General features: G+C 36.1%; 1 protein-coding gene across 3 annotated transcripts in view; it reads right to left on the bottom strand.

Annotated features, from left to right (window-relative positions):
- SRCIN1 (SRC kinase signaling inhibitor 1) overlaps nt 1-18,513 on the bottom strand; it is a 263,536-nt gene that overhangs the window by 132,041 nt on the left and 112,982 nt on the right. For all 3 annotated transcript variants that reach the window (XM_026669536.2, XM_087947868.1, XM_087947869.1), the window contains exon 2: nt 18,195-18,478. In XM_026669536.2, coding sequence (XP_026525321.2) covers nt 18,195-18,478 — 284 coding nt within the window. The remainder of the gene's footprint in view (nt 1-18,194; nt 18,479-18,513) is intronic.

The raw sequence follows: 18,513 nt of genomic DNA, 5'->3' as shown, positions 1-18,513 counted from the left end.
CCAATAGCTACAAACCACATCTCTACCCAACAACCACAACCCATTCCACAACCCAATCCACAAAAAACATAAATCAGACAAATAATGATATCTCAATCCTCATCAGAGAAGCTGTTGAGTGCGAACAGAAACGTCCAAACTCCATCTTATTTGGTCTAGAAGACATCAATGACAATGATGACATCACAACTGTCTGAAACATCATGATTATCAAGCATCAACCATCTCCCCTGATGAAATACTTGACATTTCCCGCATTGGCCAAGAGCTCAAAAACAGAGACAGCTCTATGGCCCCACGCTTCTGTAGGGTCATTTGCAAAAATGAATCAAGCAAACGTAAATTCATTTATACTATAAATTCACTTGCCAAAAGCAACACCAACCATAAGAACCTCTGTTCTTGCCCTGACCTAACCATACAGCAATGTGTCTGCTCCCGTGTACTCCGCACAGAACTAAAAAAACATCTAGACAATGGAGAGAAGGACCTGTACATTGACTACCATGCTGACTATATCAAAAGTAAGTCATACAACCCGCAACTCAACTTTAACCTTCAACCACAATCCTACTTCAACCAATCCACCATCACCCAGACGAGGCACGCATGCCCCTAACTACCTCAGTTCCAACTACAGCTGGCCTTAAATGCAAGCTACTCAATGCAAGAAGCCTTGTGAATAAAATACCTGAATTTCTCCTCTTACTAAATATGGCTAAATTCGACATCATATTTGTCTGTGAAACATGGCTCAACACATCTCTCCCTGACTCCATTACCACAGTAAGAGACTATCATGTTTACCGATCAGATTGTGAAATTCGTAGAGGAGGTGGTATTGCTATCTTCTATAAAAAGTCCTTACATCTAAAAAACATCCAAGTTACCCAGGAGTCTAAAATTTACTCAGATATCAGATTGACTGATAGAACTTTGGACCTTCTTTTTTCATTTTTAAGATGTATTTACTTATCTAATATTTCATCCATCCTTCAGATTTCTCTTAGATAAAGGAAAGAGGTTTGGCTAGATGATCAATAGATGTTTCATTTAATTTGAATCTAACAACTACACCTACTTACCACCAAAATTGGAACCAATATTTCCATTGCTATGCAAGGCAGCTGTTAAGTGAATCATGACAAATGTTACAACCTTTCTGTCATAGTTGTTAAGCAAATCTTGCTTCCCCATTGAGTTTGCTTGTTAGAATCGGCTGGGAACATTGCAAAGGGTGATTAAATGATCCCAGAACACTGCAACCTTCATAAAATACATGTGGGTTGCCAAGCAGGTGACCATGGGTATGCTGTGAAAGTTCTAACTGGCTGGTCATAAGTCACTTTTTTCAATACCATTATGACTTCTAACAGTTGCTAAATGAATGGTTGTAAGTCAAGGACTATCTACACATAAATTCAAATAAGTTTTCTATCACAATTATATTTCAGTAATATAATTATTGCATGTCAAAAATGATATCGGAAGAGAAAGAGGCAGAGTACAATATGAATGCACTGTAAAATTATAAGTTTACATAATTACACAATTATGTAGCACAATTTTTCAGGTGCTACATGGTTTAGGGACGTCAAAAAGCAAGTTACAAAAGCAAAAGCTATCTCTATTTTTCTCTCAGGAATGGGGGGGGGGGGATATGCTTTTTAAAGCATATCCTCTATTATTGTGATCATAAATATGTTTAATCCTTTTCTGAAGAGCCATCAAAAGTCATTATGATATCTAGAAAAATAGAAGTGCATGACAAAGTAGTAAAGGATGACAATGAAAAAGTGAAGGTGGTAAATAATCTTGATTTCTTAGGCTCAGTTAGCTTAAAGCAAATAAAATGGCAGTGTGTTGGAGATATAAAGGGATTAATCCTAGCAACAAACACAATGAAAAACCTAGAAATAAAGTAATAAAGAATAAGGTATTTCTATGACAACAAAGATCAAAATAATTAAAGCTAGGATGTTTTCCACCCAGTGTTAATATTTGGCTATGTAAACTTAATATTGAGAAAGAATGAAAGGAAAAAAAAGAGACATCTTCTTTAGATTCATTCAGAGATAGTTTTCAAGAACACCATGGTTATTTTAAAAAAAAAAAAGAATCACTCATTTTGTGCTAAAGAACTAAGGAGTAACTAACATTAAACCAATAATTAACAAGCAAAAACTTATTTAATTTGGACATGTGACACAAGTAAATAATATATTAGAAAAAACTGTACTTGTCAAATAAAACATGTGAAAAGCAAGGGACAAAATTGACCATAAGATTAGAAACACCACTGGAATGTCCCTGTAAGACCTGAGGATTCTTGTTGGGAACAGGTTGAGATGAAGGACATCTGTCCATGCAATCACCAAGATTTAATTGCTTTTAGTTATTATTTAAGCAGTTTCACTAGTCCTCAGATACTCTGATCACTCTCACTTTTACAGACATCTGGAGCAAAAGAATGGACAAGCAATTTGTTTTAATGTATGTATCAGAGGTGGTATTCAGCAGGTTCTGACCAGTTCTGGTGAACTGGTAGCGGAAATTTTGAGTAGTTTGGAGAACCGGCAAATATCACCTCTGACTGGAGATTTTACAGTATCCTTCCCTTGCCACATCCACAGAAACAGTAGTAAAAAATAATTGAATCCCACCACTGGTATGTATGAATTTAACTGTATTTTCAACTAAATTATAACAGAGCTAGGAATACATTTTTGTGCTGAAATGAAATGCAAAAAAACAAATCTAGAGATTATGCTTATCCTTACAAATAGACATATATCGAATTGATTATAAATTTTATATGTGTTTATGATATTTGGATAATATCTGGATATTTCTTTGGAAAACGTGTATTAGTATTCAAAATAAGCTCTAAATACATACTGTACATTGGGACAAATTAACTTGGAGAAATGTGCATATTTTAAAACATGCACAAAACTATGAAACTTAGCAAAATCAGTTTGACAAATGTATAGCCTTTAAAAATAAATTTGGGACAAAGGGCCTATCTTCTTATCTCTAGTTATTCATATGTATCATGTTATGTTATATGGAATCTTGTGTTTTAATTGGGAAAGTAAAATATTTTTTAAAAACATTATCAGCATTTCAATTTCTTTATGAAATGCATTTAGAAATGCAAAGGCACTGGTGGAGGCCAGTTAATATATGTGGGTGAGAAAAATAAATATCAGATTTCAAGTATATCTAGAATGTAATAACACCTCTTCCTTGGAAACCTATAGCTTTCCGCTAGTTATAGATTTATGTGGGAGTTGGTTATAGTTATTTAGTAGCTAGTGAAAAATATTCTGAATAATTAGGGTTCCTACCCATCCAGTGATTAAAATATGTCACAGACCAGATCTCAACTCTGGTGCTTCCTATTAATGGGGAAAGCTCAAATGTTTATTATTTATTTGGGTTGTCTCATTCCCAAAATGGATATAAAATATGATTTATTATCTGGAAACTAGCCTCCAGATCGGGCTTGGTAATGAGCATTTTATATTGCCCAGTCCACTGAGAATAGAATTCAGACCTGCCCAAGTGAAGTTTTGTTCAAGTGGTCAAAAGAAGTTGCAAGACAAGCAGCAATAAAAAAAAAAAGATACACGAATTAATGAAATCCCATCCCTTTCTCAATGACGAAATAGTCAATTTGCACAAAATAGACAGCTGTTTTAGGATATCAGCAATGGAAAACCATCTGCATTGTTTCTGAAACTAAATAGCAAAAGCTGGATTTTTCTGGCCACAAAACTTTAGCACTACTTTGGAAATAAAATTGCCTAAATGTAGTATATTCTTGCATCAATAAGTTTAATTTGAAGGCTTATATATTGTTTGCACAATTCTGCATTTTTAAAAAAATGTCCTCAATAAGCATATCTTGGTAAATAATATAATATATATAATACTTATAATAATGCGAAGGAGAAACTATTCTTAACATAAAGCCAGGATAAAATGGAATTTAAATAGAGGCCAAGTCTTCTAGCAACAGTCTTCACATTCGTTGTTTTTAATTACTTTCAGCAGATTTAAAGTTACTTGTTCTGAAAGATTTCTTTGACTTTCTTCCAATATATGAACCTGAACCAGACCAAACCAGTTTATTGCCCTAGTATAATATTTTTTATTTGCTCACAATTATTTTAGTCACAAGCACCCACATTCCTTTCTTTCTGATCCCAGAATGTTTATTGTAACTTAGTAAAAAAAAAGGAGTCGCTTCTGTTTTCTAACTGCACGAACAAAGAGATAAAGATGATCTGACTTCTTGTATAGGTCCACTGAAATTAAGAGGAGTTGAGCAGGAGCATTATTTTCTGTCAGTCATATTCCACTGTAAAGAGAACTTGGTTTTATTATATTCATCTTGTTTTTAAAAAACTGTACACCTTAGGAGAGAACTCTCATTAACATGGCCTAATGCAACCAATGCCATAGTTAGTTGTTGAATTAATTAAAAATGAAAGAAGTCTGCACAACCAGAATAAGAGCAAGGCTGAGCTGAAAAACATGGTGTAAGATTCAGGGCTGGCCAGGTTATTATGGAGCACTTGGCTAGAGCAAAAGCTCTGGTGGTTCTAATACATGATAGACTGGTAGGTCTAGTCTCGAATCCAAATCAAATATAGCTAACAGTTATGGAGAATTTCACAAGCAGAATTAATGTCCTGTAGAGATAAAATATGAGGTCTCAAATATGTTTGATCAGAAACAGACAGCTAGGAAAAGTTATTCAAAAATACTTCATTCATAATTTTTAAAAATAAAATGTAATGCTTAAAAAACAATCTATTTCAAATGCATACTATATTCTACCCTTGTAGCCCTTCAAGAGATGGATAGATTTTGCTACTATTTATCACATCTACAGCAAGGCTCTGCAGACACTCATAATAAATAAACATTCCTAATTTAATTCAATGGCAATGAGAATTGATAATGGCATCCACTGCAAAGAGCGTAAATAAAGTCAGGTTCAAAAGAAAAGAGAATCCTAATTAATAAGAGATGTAAGAAGGGCAGCTTTCCTTACAGTCACACGGTAGAAAAAGATTGGCTGGGAATATAAAGTAGTAGTTGCATGGAGAACTTTGTAGCTGAAGATGATAGTGTGTCAGCTTTATGAATGAAGAAAAAAGAGACCTGCAAAAAAAAAGGGGGGGGGGGTTTTCTCTGCAAGACGGGCTCTCTCTTCCCATCAAGCCATTGTTTATAGATCTAAGCCATCTTTATGCCCTTAGGAGGAAAAAACCTCCTTAGTCTTCTTACAGGATTTCTCTGATGTAAGCTTGGGGAATTGGGTCTGAAATCTATTAGTAAGTGCTTAGAAATTACATCCAGAAAAGCTTGCAGATAGAAATAGAAAGGATATGTGGCTTTCCCCCTCCCAAATCCTCTCTCAGTTTATTCCTGATGTTAAGCATTCTGTACCCAGGAAACTAGTCATATGAAAGAAATCTTGAAAATCCTTTGTGAATTATAAAATCTGATAAACAAATATAGGCTTCACTGTAGCTGAATACAAATGTAGATGCATGCTATTTGATATTCGATAATATTTGATTAAAATATTAATCAAATGTTGCTTTAACTCTGGTTTAGGTTCCACATACTAGAATCTAACCAAGTTAACAACTAAATATTGCATGTATAAATCTGAGATGTTTACATCTTATTGAATCAATATGTGATTAAATGAATTTTGGGACTAGAACTAACTTTTCTAACTTCTTTCTTGGAAATATTCAAATATTACTTCTTAAATTGGAAAATTGTTGTTACTAAGTTTGGGTTAAGTTAGGATCTTAAACTAACTTTAAGTCATGGGATAGAATAAAGAGCTATTCAAAATCTGATGTATTTTTATGTATATTGATGTCTTATCTGTGAAAAATACTATGTATTCTGACAATAATTAAACAGTTTGCAAATGCAATTTGCAGCACAGCAAAATAGAACAATGCAACAGCTACTAAAATATGCTAATATTAGTGGACTAATTAAAACAGCAAGTAAAATGTAATATTGAATGGTTTCTTTAAAAAAGGAAAGTCTTCATTAACTTCTGAAGACAATAATGGAAAATGGGCCTCATTTGGAAGAAAGGTTAGAGCCATCAAAAAAACCCTTCTCCTTTAACAATCAGTGACATATTTCAAAGTTATTGGGACAGGGAAGAGGATGTCTAAAGAATATTTTGTTAAACAGGCCGGCTGACTTGTAAAGGAGCAGGTGGTTCTTCAAATAGCCAGACCCTTGATCATTCAGAGTTTTAGAAGCAACCAATGGAACAAAGCAAATAAATTCTCTTCCCTACCCACAATCATTCAGTTTGTGCTTTCAAATGTTCTTCCAAAGGAGGAGAAAACATTAGCAAAATTCCAAAGGATGAAGTGCTATTTCCTTTACATATTTAGTTATGAGATGGCCAAGTGCGACATATATGTTTGAAATGGCTTCAATTGTATAAGCATCTCACTGACAATCTACAGCCAGTTGTGACACGTCATGTGATGATTAAAGTTGTGACATGACATGTGATGACATTGTGTTATCATGACACCGTCACATGACACGTCACAACTTTTCCCCCTTCGCTAAACCGAGTATGGGTGTGGTCAGTGTGTGATGCATCCGGCTCACGGGTTGCGAGCTTGGCACCCGTGATGTACAGCCTTTAAACTTCTCATACCTCAGTTTAAACACAAAGATGACATCATAAATGAGGTCTTCTCATGGGGCTTTTTCAATAGCAAAACCACTAAAACTGATTTTAAAAAGTCCTTTCCATTAGGAATTGTTGATGAATTTCTTCTCTGCCTGGAGATGGTCCAAGAAATTGTCCATCCAATTGCTATGTCAACACACCTGACAGAGAACTGATGAAAGCTATTTGTTCTTGGCTGTACTTTGAATTATACCAAAAACAAATTGGAAGCTCACCAAGCACTCCAACAAGACTTACTGTATACAGTTTCTGTCAACAAGAAGTAGCCTGTAATATTCCTGATAAAGTGAATTTTCTGAATACAGTTTAGAGATTACATAGAGTACTTTGCAAAAAACATTGTTCATCCAGGTGAAATCTGGATTTTATAGGTATGAAAATAGCTGATATCCTAACTTTACTTGAACAAGGATACGTCTGATTACAACAGAGATTTGTTCATTCAAAGGACTGTATATTCCACTGAGACCTGATTGTCAAAACTGAATCCATAAAACTCAATTATAGAAAAAGCAAACTATTCCAGAAGCTCAAAGAACACATTATCAAAACATTTTTAAAGAGATAGCCACAAATTTAACACAACTGAAAACAATCACTGTGGTTAACTACAACACCTTGAATTTAGTTTGCAGTAATATGCATCTCATACATACTGTTTACATGCATGCAAATGTGATGTGCTAAATTGGGACCATTCATTTGCATTAATTATAGCAGGTGTATCTCTCTCTATCTCTCTCCCCCTCCTTCCCTGCACCCCTCTCATTTGTACCAATCTTTCTCCTTTATATTCCATATCTATGAAAAAAATCTGGTTTAGGGTTACAATAAGGAAGGGTCATATTTCTATAAGAACTGACACTAATAACTGCACTAATAACATTGCAATGAGTATTGTTATCTTCAGGTTTTGAAAATCTGTTAGAAAACATGCTTTGTTGTCCTTGTTTCCTCCCTTCCCCATTCTGAGAGCACCCAAAACCTCTTCAGCTGTCTATTTGCTAGGTCTAATCATTTATACTGCCCAGATGAGAAGTATGACAAACAGAGAATTTTTTCTCCCAGCCTCTTATTCTTTACTACTTGCTTAGTAGAGAAACACAACTAAGATGTTTCAGAGTTTGGTCCTGAGCTGTCACCTCTTAGCATATCATCTTGGCAAATCTCTAGGAATAAAGCCACTTTGTTAGCATAATATATATGCTAACAAAGATCTCTGTTATTCAACATCATTGTTCCCATTATCAACTGTACTTGTTATTGCTAGCTAACCTTAGTATTATGAGGAATAACCTATTGTATACTTCCAGTTGTCATCTCCATGAAAGATTATCTACACCAGGGGTGTCAAACTTAAGGCTCAGGGGCCGGATCCTGCCCGCAGGGTGCTTAGATCTGGCCCATGAGGCTGCCCTGGAAATAGTGAAGAACTGGTCCATGGTGCCTTTGCTAGCGAAAACGGAGCTCAGGAGGGCCATTGTGTCCCACTCGAGCTCCATTTTTGCTGGCAAAGAGTTGCAGGAGGCCATTGCAGCTAAAAATGGCACTCGGGAGCCCATTTTCACTGGCAGAGTGCTCGGGCCATCACAGGAGTCCCCCAACACAAGTGATGATGACCATGTCTACCCTGGCCTCCCAAGGTAAAACAACCCTGATGCGGCCTTCAATGAAATCGAGTTTGACACCCCTGATCTACACCCATAGAGAGTGAAGCTGACCACACACTTGCCACAAAACCAAGAGAAAATAGTAGCTTCTCTGCTACTAATAGTGTGCATTCAGCCACGTTGCTGGGGTTAGAATGCAGTACTGCAGGGCTAACTCACTGCTCACTCCAGAAGTTTGATTCTGAGCGGCTCAAGGTTGCTCAGCTTTCCATCCTTTTGAGGTTGGTAAAATGAGAACCCAGATTGTTGGGGGCAATATGCTGACTCTCTAAACCACTTAGAGAGGGCCTGTGAAGTGGTATATAAGTGGTATATAAAGCCCTGTGAAGTGGTATATAAGTCTAAGTGCTATTGCTATCTCTATCCTTATCAAAGTTGCTAGGTTTGAGAAACACTGCATTCACCCAATAATAACATTCCTATAAAAACAAGTTTCTATCCCTTAGTGCTTCTTTAAAAAGGCTTAGAAAATTGTGGATGGTTCTCAGATGTGGTTCAGAAAAAACAGAATGGGCAGCGAAATAGCAGTGTGTTGCATAATGCTCAGTGCAAACTAGATTTCCTTTGTCTAAGATTTTTCTATCAGTACCACCATCACCAACTAGGAGTAAAATTAGCAACAATAATGTACTAAATAAATAAAAAGGTAAAGGTTTCACTGTCCATTTGGTCTGACTCTAGAGTCTAGGGTACAGTCAGAGGTGGTATTCAGCAGGTTCTGACCAGTTCTGGAGAACCGGTAGTTAAAATTTTGAATAGTTTGGAGAACCGCCAATACCACCTCTGACTGGCCCCTGCCCCCATCTATCCTCTGCCTCCTGAGTACCAGCTGATTGGCTGGGTCTTCTTTGGTTGCCCTTCTTTGGTTGGCGCTGGAAAGCAGGTTAGTGGGGTGGGGAGGGAATAGAGATTTTACAGTATCCTTCCCTTGCCACACCTACCAAGCCACGCCCACCAAGCCACACCTCCAGAACCAGTAGTAAAAAAATTTGAATCCCACCACTGGGTGCAGTGCTCATCTACATTTCTTGGCTGAGGGAGCCAGAGTTGTCAGAAGACATTTTTGGTGATCATGTGGCCAGCATGATCATATGCCAAAAGTGCATGGAGCGCTGTTTGCATGTTTTCAAACTGCTACAGTACATGGGCAAGAGCCAGGACAGGAACACAAGCTCCCCCTCTCCTAGAGCTCTGTTCTATTCTAATTCTAATTCTTGCAAGTCACTATAAGCTCCAGCTGACAAGCTGAGCATCTTTAAAGGCTGGTCCATTGTGCCCTCCTGCTAAATAAGTAGCATTTTGCTATCTTTGTTAAAGCAATACGATACAGTTAAAGGAATACCATCTAGTTAGAGGTTTTTTTTTAAAAGAACAGAGCCTAAAACCTTGCTTTAAAGGGAGGCATCCTAGAAGAATAAAAATGTAACTGTATAAGCATACTGAGGTTTATAAAGCCAGCTTTGCTGTATTTACTTATTAAGCTTGGATAGAAGTACTAAACTGATAAAGGAGAATATTTAGAGATATTAAACCTTTTCAGTTCTGTGCAGATAGCACAGATAATAAATACTAAATATTCCTCACCATGCTTTCAACTTTTACTAACGTGGTCCAGAATGCCACATTACCTTGCCAAAGCAAGTTTGGACTTTTCTTTTACTGTTTTCATTTTTGAATCAGAAAGCAGTTTTTCTTGATCTGTAGCTCCATCTGCTGTTTCAGCCTGATCTTTCTCACCACTATGAATTTTTCTTGAGAAGAAAAGTTGTCATTGGAGCATGAAAGTCAAACATAGCTGCCTCTGATCTGGGGAATCCAGGTGTATAGGAATAGGTTCCAGACTTCAAAGCCAATGAAGCCAGTTGCCATCCTGTAGGATGGCAAATCCACAAATCTAGGAACTATACATTGTCATGGTAAAGCTCACTGAAAAGGGATATAACAAGCAATTTTGCTATAATAAGAGGCAACTAACCAACTGTATGCATGCTAAAATGTATTTTGCTTGGTTTGCATTTTGCTCCGTATGTTGCATGAATCCATCCAGTGTTTGCTTTAGGATGAAAACCAATAATGAAGACAGATAATGATGATAGTCTATCATCATAGCTTTGCATATTTGTTCATTATCTTTTTTCAAAGTATAACTTTTTACTGAACATTTTTGTTATCATGACAACGTACAAAAAGAAAGAACATTTTGTCCTCAAAAATGAATATTTTGCTTTAAGAAAATGTGCAATTTATATAATAGCAGGATTATATGCATTACATCAGTTCAGAAAAAAAAGCCAACTTGATCTATAAAAAAAGAACAGAAAAGAGAAGCAGAGGTATTATTGGTCTCTCTGAAAAACTTTTCAACTTATTTCACAGTGTCACATGGGCAAGTTTAGCTTTAAATTTCAGCTAATGATTACGCACAGGACACTAATTTTAAATCCCACCAGTTCATTCATGTTAGGTTTACCATGTTTTCTGAGATACTAGTGAGATTATCATGTCTTTAACCCATACATTCTGTGAATTCACTTAATTATCCAGCACTCAGATTAAAGATATGGCAAATATAGGGAAATAAAAACACTACCTTGCATACATCCTGAGGTTTATAATCAAGCATGTCATTTGAACACTGGGTCTATCCCCCAAGCATGCAATTCAGTAATGAGACAAGCAAGGTCCTACACATCAGCAAGAAAAATCAAATGCAAGGGTATAGAATGGGTGGTTCCTGGCTCACCATAGTAGCTGTGAGAGAGATCTAGGTGTCCTACTAGACCACTTAAGTATGAGCCAGCGGTGTGCTGCATCTGCCAACAAAGTTAATGCAGTCCTGGGTTGTATCAACAGAGGGATAGTTTCACAATCATGTGAAGTAACAGTACCACTTTAAATTGCAGGGGTAAGACCAGACTTGAAATACTGCATCAAGTTCTGGTCACCACAATACAAAAATGTTTAAAGACCAGTGGTAGGATTCATTTTTTTTTCTGTGGGTGTAGCTTAGTGGATGTGGCAGGAGAAGGATACTATAAAATCTCCAGTCTGAGGTGGTATTTGCCAGTTTTCCAAACTACTCAAAATTTCCACTACCGGTTCTCCAGAATTGGTCAGAACCTTTTGAATACCAACTCTGGTAAAGGCCCTAGAAAGAGTGCAGAGAAGAGCAACAAAGATGACAAGGGATCTGGAAGATAGGCCATATGATGAACAATTGAAGGAATTTAAGTATGCAAAGTTTAACTAGGGGTGATATGATAGCTGTCTTCCAGTACTTGAGGGTTGTCACAGAGAAGATGCAGTTGACCTACTTTCCAAAGCACTTGAGGACAGAAAAAGAAGTATCAGATTATTAAACAGAGATCCAACCAAGAACTATGGAGAAATTTCCTGACAAAGAGAACAACTAATTAGTGGAATGGGTTGCCTCCAGAACTGGGTGCTCAATCATTGTAGATTTTCAAAAAGGCAGATGGGATATCCATTTGTCTGGAATGATAAAGGATCTCCTGCTTGAGCAGACGGTTGGACTAGAATATTTCCAAACTCCCTTCTAACCCTATTATTCTATGCTCTATGTATTTCTTTGCTTTTCTTCCAACTGTGGGAGGGCTTCTAAGGTTATAAATATTGGGCTCCTGCCTTTTTAAACCAACTCTTCCTTTCAAACAATCAATAAAAGATGAAGGAATTCTGACCGTATTACAACAGCTGCTAAATCACAACTACACCATTATTGGTTATTACAGCATCAATGCACCAATAAAAATGGGTTCTTTTGCTTCTTTTGTCCAGTTTCTCCTTCACTTGTGCCTTTATTGACAGTTAACTCACAGAAGAATACAACCATACAAATATATTTAAGAACATGGATTCTTTGTAATAAAAGTTCCACCAGGGTCATATTTAAGCATAAATTATATTGGATTGTTCATTTTTATGCTTGTTTCTCCATTTCTTCAACCTAAGATTATTTTACAGTAACACAACACAAATTCTGATTCTACTCTTCATCATGGAGATATATAGATCCGTTTTGTTAGTTATTTCACAGATCAGAAGAGTTATACAAAACACTAAAATCTACCCAGAATCTATGGGAAATCATATGACCATATATTCTTTCATTCAAGTCATAAGACTTATATTGTACGTTTCCTCTAAAAGCTTAAGGCTCTCTCTCTCTGTGTAGATAGATTGATAGATTAGATAGATAGATAGAAAATAGATAAAAATTTGTACGTATTTTCAAACCTACCTTTGCTGCCTGAAAAACATGAACAAATGAAAAGTTCATTTCCCAGGATCATCCATCTAGACAAAATTCCACGGAATTGAAGTCATTTTAGACAATTTGAAATTTCATGAATAGACTCAAGAAAAGGCCTGAAGCTAGATGACAATCCTAACAAACACATCATGTGAGATTAAATTCAGACACATTCTCTAGAGTTATGGGCTGGATTTTAAATGGAAAGCCCAAGTGAGATATCTTTGATTTTAGCTTAGTGTAAATATACAGTATTAACCCAGATATTATAGATTCTAAAGCCATGGATTGTAGCATAACTTGTGAATCCAATCAATTGTAGTTTATTCAATATTGTTAAACAAATTATAGTTTAGTTTAATTTTCTTAAATTGAATCTACTTCTTTTAAAGATATATCATATTTTGACAGACTTCCACTCAGATTCAGATTACTTGAAAATTCAAAATAAGCCTTTCAATGTGAATCAGTCCCACTTGTATCACTCCCAACAATTATAAGCCCAAGCAGCAACTAAAAGGATTTCATTATAATAATCCCAAGTGGTCTCTCTCAACCAAGTTCACAGTTTCAGTTTGTTACTCCATTCCTTACTGTAAGCTCTTCCTCAAAATTGATGAGTCCCAGCAGGATTAGGACTGGAGTCAAACAGAATTGTGGGATAGTTCTTCAAGGGAGACATCTTAAACTAAATACTTTATCCAAAGTGAAGCAGGAAGAAATGTCAGAGGGATATTGCAAATTGCAAGATAACTAGACAGGCAGAAAAATATGTATTAACCCAAATAAGAACAAACTAATGTTCGTCTAAGCCAAGAAACTCAGTGATATGGGAGATCATTCACATATTTTGAAAGCTTAAAAGCACAGCCATAGACAGGGTAGGAGTAAATGAAGTTGGGGTTCTGAAAGACGGAATGTAATCATTTCTTCCAACCTCACTTTCTAATAAATTGTCCCCTACTCAATATTTTCCACTCAGAAGAATTTTCATAAAATCTCCCACATGGTGTTTGCACGTTTGTCCAATCATAAATAATTAAAACATTGCATGGTTGGCAGGGAATATTCTTGAAAATAACTAGGGAAGGCAGGAACTTGTGGAAACAAACAAAACAAATGAGCAATGTGATTCTGATCTAATTTAATCTTTTCCCTTCATGCTCCACTGTCTTTTTTTTCTTTTTGTTTAAATATAAGGAAGGCAGAAATGGGGCAAATGAGGCAAAATAGTTTAAAAATCACAGCATATCTCTTCTTTCATCCTGAAGTACAACATAGAGATGTGTTAATGTCAATCCATGTCAACCTTTTGCAGTAGCCCAGAGAAGAAACCAACAACATGAGTATTAATATCACCTTTATTGTATGGTTACAGTGAAAGAATATTGCAAATCTGAAAGCATTGCTCCCTCCCTTGTCTTTCCAAGCTAGAGAACTACTGAGGATCTCTTCTGAGACACTTTTTCAACCCTTGTTTCTTCTTCTTTTTCTGATATCTCTTGTCTGACTGTTACCTAGGGTGCAGCAGCTCTTCCTCCTCTCTTACAAGGTTTTTCTGAAAGTCCATTACAATGCATACATTAGGAGATTCATACTTTGAATAATGAAAGATCTTGAGAGTCCCAACTTGTGTAATATTGAGAAGAACTCTTGAGATCTTAACAAACCACTCAAATGTATGATATTCATCCACTTGCTATCTGAAAATCAAACAGCAGTTTGAGTCTTGTAACTCACAAAGATTAGAATTATCCTTTAACAAAAGATACTTATCTAGATGTTTTAAAATTCTACCATATTTTCTGGGATTGATATTTGGATTTGAAAACATGTTCTCACATTGATCTTAACATCAAATGATGCTCAGTCCTAATATGTGCACACCCATAACAACTTGCTCTGATGGCTATATATTATTTCCAATATTATAGACACTTTGTCACTCAAACCAGTTGTTAGGCAACATGAGCAGAAAAGTGCTATTGCACTATTATTTTTGAAAGCTTTCCAACTATATCACCACTGTGGAAATAGAATTAGATATCCCTGAGATCAAATCCAGAACATTTTTCTTATATTCTGAGGTATTCAATTGGTTTCCAGGAGGTTAAGGTCACTTTGAATGCCTTATATCTTAAAAAAATGTCTTCTTTACCAAATTTTTAAAAAATAAATACAAATGCCATGTGCTCCAATTAAGCCTAACAAATAATAATGTAAATAGAACACTAAAGAGTAGCAAATCATCCATTTTAAAAACATTAGTATTCTATTATCCATATATGTTTATTCATTTGCCAAACTCACTCATTATTATTTATCATTATTAGCTAGGACACCACAATGCTATTGCAGAGAAGTAGTTAGGCTGCTAATTTGCCAGCTCTGTTGTAGAACATGCTTGTGTGCTTCCCAAGGTGTGCCAGAGGAGGGCGAGCTGGCTTTGCACCAGAAAAAAAGATAGGCAGCTTTTTCTGCAGCAGCATCCTAGATCCCCTCCCTTCCTGGAGCCGTCATGTAAATGGCCCCTGCAACTGGGAAGGTTCAGAGCCAGCAGGAATCTAACTGACTGCACAGAGCAAAAATTCCCCTTCCCACCAAAGTACTATTTATTTATCTATTTGCATAGAACTTGCTTTCGAACTATTAGGTAGAAAGCAGCTGAGGCAAGGGATGAGAGCTCACCCTGACACACAATGCTAGAATTCAAACCTTCAGGCCATCTTCAGCTTCAGGTTATTCAGCCATCGTGCATCTACACGCACTCATAAGCCTTATGAAGGCAATATAAGCAGCCCTTTGGCTGACGTGTGCTGTAACTTTTCACAGCAATTGTCCCACTCTTTCTTCCATCATTTTAATGGTTTTCTCCATCTTCAAAAAAGCAAAACAAAACTCCTTCTACACTGAATGTCTGCAATGGTCTCAGAATACACATTGATTAAAGCTATGTGTACATGAAGGTCATTATAGAAAGAATGTGTACAATTTTGTTACAGATAAATTTTGTTCCTAATCTCTTAAATAGAATGTTTATACTTGAATCCAAATGTCAGTGATTTTATTTATATTTATTTGTTAGATTTCTATCTTCAAGAGCTCTAGCCAGCTTACCTGGGGATCTCCCTTTATTTTGTTCCCATAAAGGCAAATCTGTGAGGTAGATTGACCTACGAGAGAGCAAGTAGCCCAAAGTGACCCTATGCATTTTTAAGTCTGAAGGCAAAAGAGAAAATAATTCTCTCACATCTTACTTTAAATTACAATACCACACTGATTCTGTTTTAGATCTTTTATGACTGTTTCAAAAAGATAACAGGTTCATTTAATCATCCTTTTATGTATTTTGGGTTTTTTAAGTGACTAATTTTTGGTAGGGCATATATTAAACATTGCTCTAGATTGTTTTCTGATTGTCAAAAACAATCAGAATCATGTCCTACAGATCAAGAGTTCAATTTAATAGAACAGATAGAGTAAAACACAGATCATCCCACTTTTGAATAACCCATTCAGTTAGAGTCACCATCTGATTTATAGACTAGGTCAACTTTCCTTAACCTACTGTTGCAATTCCCAAGATTTTTAGAAATTGAAATCATTTTATCTGAATAATGTCCAGATTGCAAAAAGCTGGTTTAAAGGATAACTCTTTTATGGCTTCATCTGGATCTCACCCAAATAAGAATTTGAGCTTCAGAAATGACCATATTTTTTTTAAGTGTACAAACAGAAATGGAACCACAAGGTAGTCAGGTCCAAATACCTTTTAAAATAATCAATGGGCCACAGTTAACTCGATGGAACAATAGGAAAGGTGAATTCAATTGACAAACTGCATTGCTCTCTCCATGGTCCTATTGATCTTTTCCTTGACTATACCAACCTTTCTGACTGAACAGACTAGTTATGGTAGAGGCAGCAGCAGCGGGGAAAGAGGGTTTCATGCATGCACCCGCTATTTGCGTATCCTGCTTCTCAACAGGTCATGGACCTGTACTGGTCTGTGGATCTATTATACCAAAGCTCATTGTATTTGAGCCTATTTCCTTATGGCTCCCTGCTGAGCCAGGGCAGTTGGCACTGGACTTGGATATATAGGAAGGCAGACTTAGGTGGGTTTCCTAGCTTTCCATAGCCTGTTAATCTTCATCCAGAATTTTTTTTCCTCTAAAATACAATCAAACTATAAGCCATAGAACATAAGCAACTAGGGAAGTAACTTTGAGATTGTTAGAAGAGCAAAGCAAGTTGTAGAGCTATCTTGAAAAACAAATTATTCCCAAACATAAATCTTGTAAATCAGTTGTAAATCTTGCCCAAAAGTGTGTGTGAATCTGGAACAGAATCATCTTGAAATTTTACATTTCAGTATTTAGAATTTAGTTTCAAATTTATGATAATCTATTGAGCTAAAGGATTACCTCTGCAGTTCTGACTAAAAGTCCAATTTTTTTTTTAAGCCAATCTGTTCTTGGCCAATGGTGAGAAAAAATAATTTGCAACTATTAGCAAAGGTATAACAATAGTGTGATTAAAAACCAAACAGATAATAATTATGGAACATAAAATGTTCCAAATAAAGACTAAAACAAGGAAATGAAAACTGGTAAAAATTCTAAAATATAGCTAATACTTACAGTTTGAAAATTTTTGAAATAATTAGTTTCAGTAATTTCTTCAAAGAAAAAATCTGGGAAATCATAACTTCATGAAAGTACTTCAAAATTATTATATATTGACAATGCCTTCATTAAATTATAATATATATTCTCAAGAATACCCTAATCTGAAATATACTTAAATCTGCAATAGTTAGTCCTCAACTTACAATCACAATTGAGCTGAAAATTTATGTTAACAAGTAAGAAATTTGTTAAATGAATGTTATCCTATTTTATGACTTTTCTTGCCATACTTGTTAAGTGAAACACTGCAGTTGTTAAATTAATACCATAATTGTTAAGAGAATCTGGTTTCCCCATTGACTTTGCTTGTCAGAAAAATGCAAAATCACATGACATTGCAACTGTCATGACCCTGGGACATTGCAACCATCATAAAAGTGAGTCAGTTGTCAAGCATCCAAATGTATCAGATGACCATGAGGATGCTTCAACAGTCATAAGTGTGAAAAATGGTCTTAAGTCATTCTTTTTCATTTTTTGCTGTTTTAATTTCGAAAGGTCACTAAATGAACTGTTGTAAGTTGAGGACTACCTGTATATAGATAACTTGTGGAAATGAAGCGACTGGAACCTTAATCATTGGGTAAAAAAAATAATTTCACATCATTGTCAGAAACACATTTTGGATGCTGCTTACATGCTGCTTAGGGAGTTCTGGGAACTGAGGTCCACACATTTTAAAATTGTTGAGATTGAGATCGACTAGTCTAGGAAAACATTTGCAAATCTGTCAGGACTGCATTAAGTCCTATCGTTGTCAAGAGAAAAGTAATGTTGTGATAGAGAAAAGCTGCTCTTACCTGATCCCGGATCCTGTCCTGTTGTCCTCGAATTGCTAAGGCATGCTGTGGGTATTTGTTCTTTAAGTGGTCCATGAATGCATCCCTCTTGCGTTCCATCTCAGACTTCTGGAGCCCTGTAAGGGCTTCTAGACTCTGGGCAGCAATGACAGTATGACGACGTTCTGAGGTGTGCACCAACCCTACGTTGGAGAAGCGTCGTGTGCCGTTGCCCAGGGTGCGATATTCCCGTGGATATTCTGCATCATCTGCTGAGATCATGTGGGCGCTAGTCCTCTCAGGATCTACGCAAATTTTGGAGGAGGGAAGGAAAGCAGAG

The sequence above is a fragment of the Notechis scutatus genome, chromosome Z, assembly GCF_049901735.1.
Source record: "Notechis scutatus isolate UNSWTSFEM ecotype Mainland chromosome Z, rNotScu1.2, whole genome shotgun sequence".
Classification (NCBI taxonomy): Eukaryota; Metazoa; Chordata; class Lepidosauria; order Squamata; family Elapidae; genus Notechis; species Notechis scutatus.
Note: the sequence above shows the minus strand (reverse complement) of the source record. Positions and strands in the feature narration are given on the sequence as shown.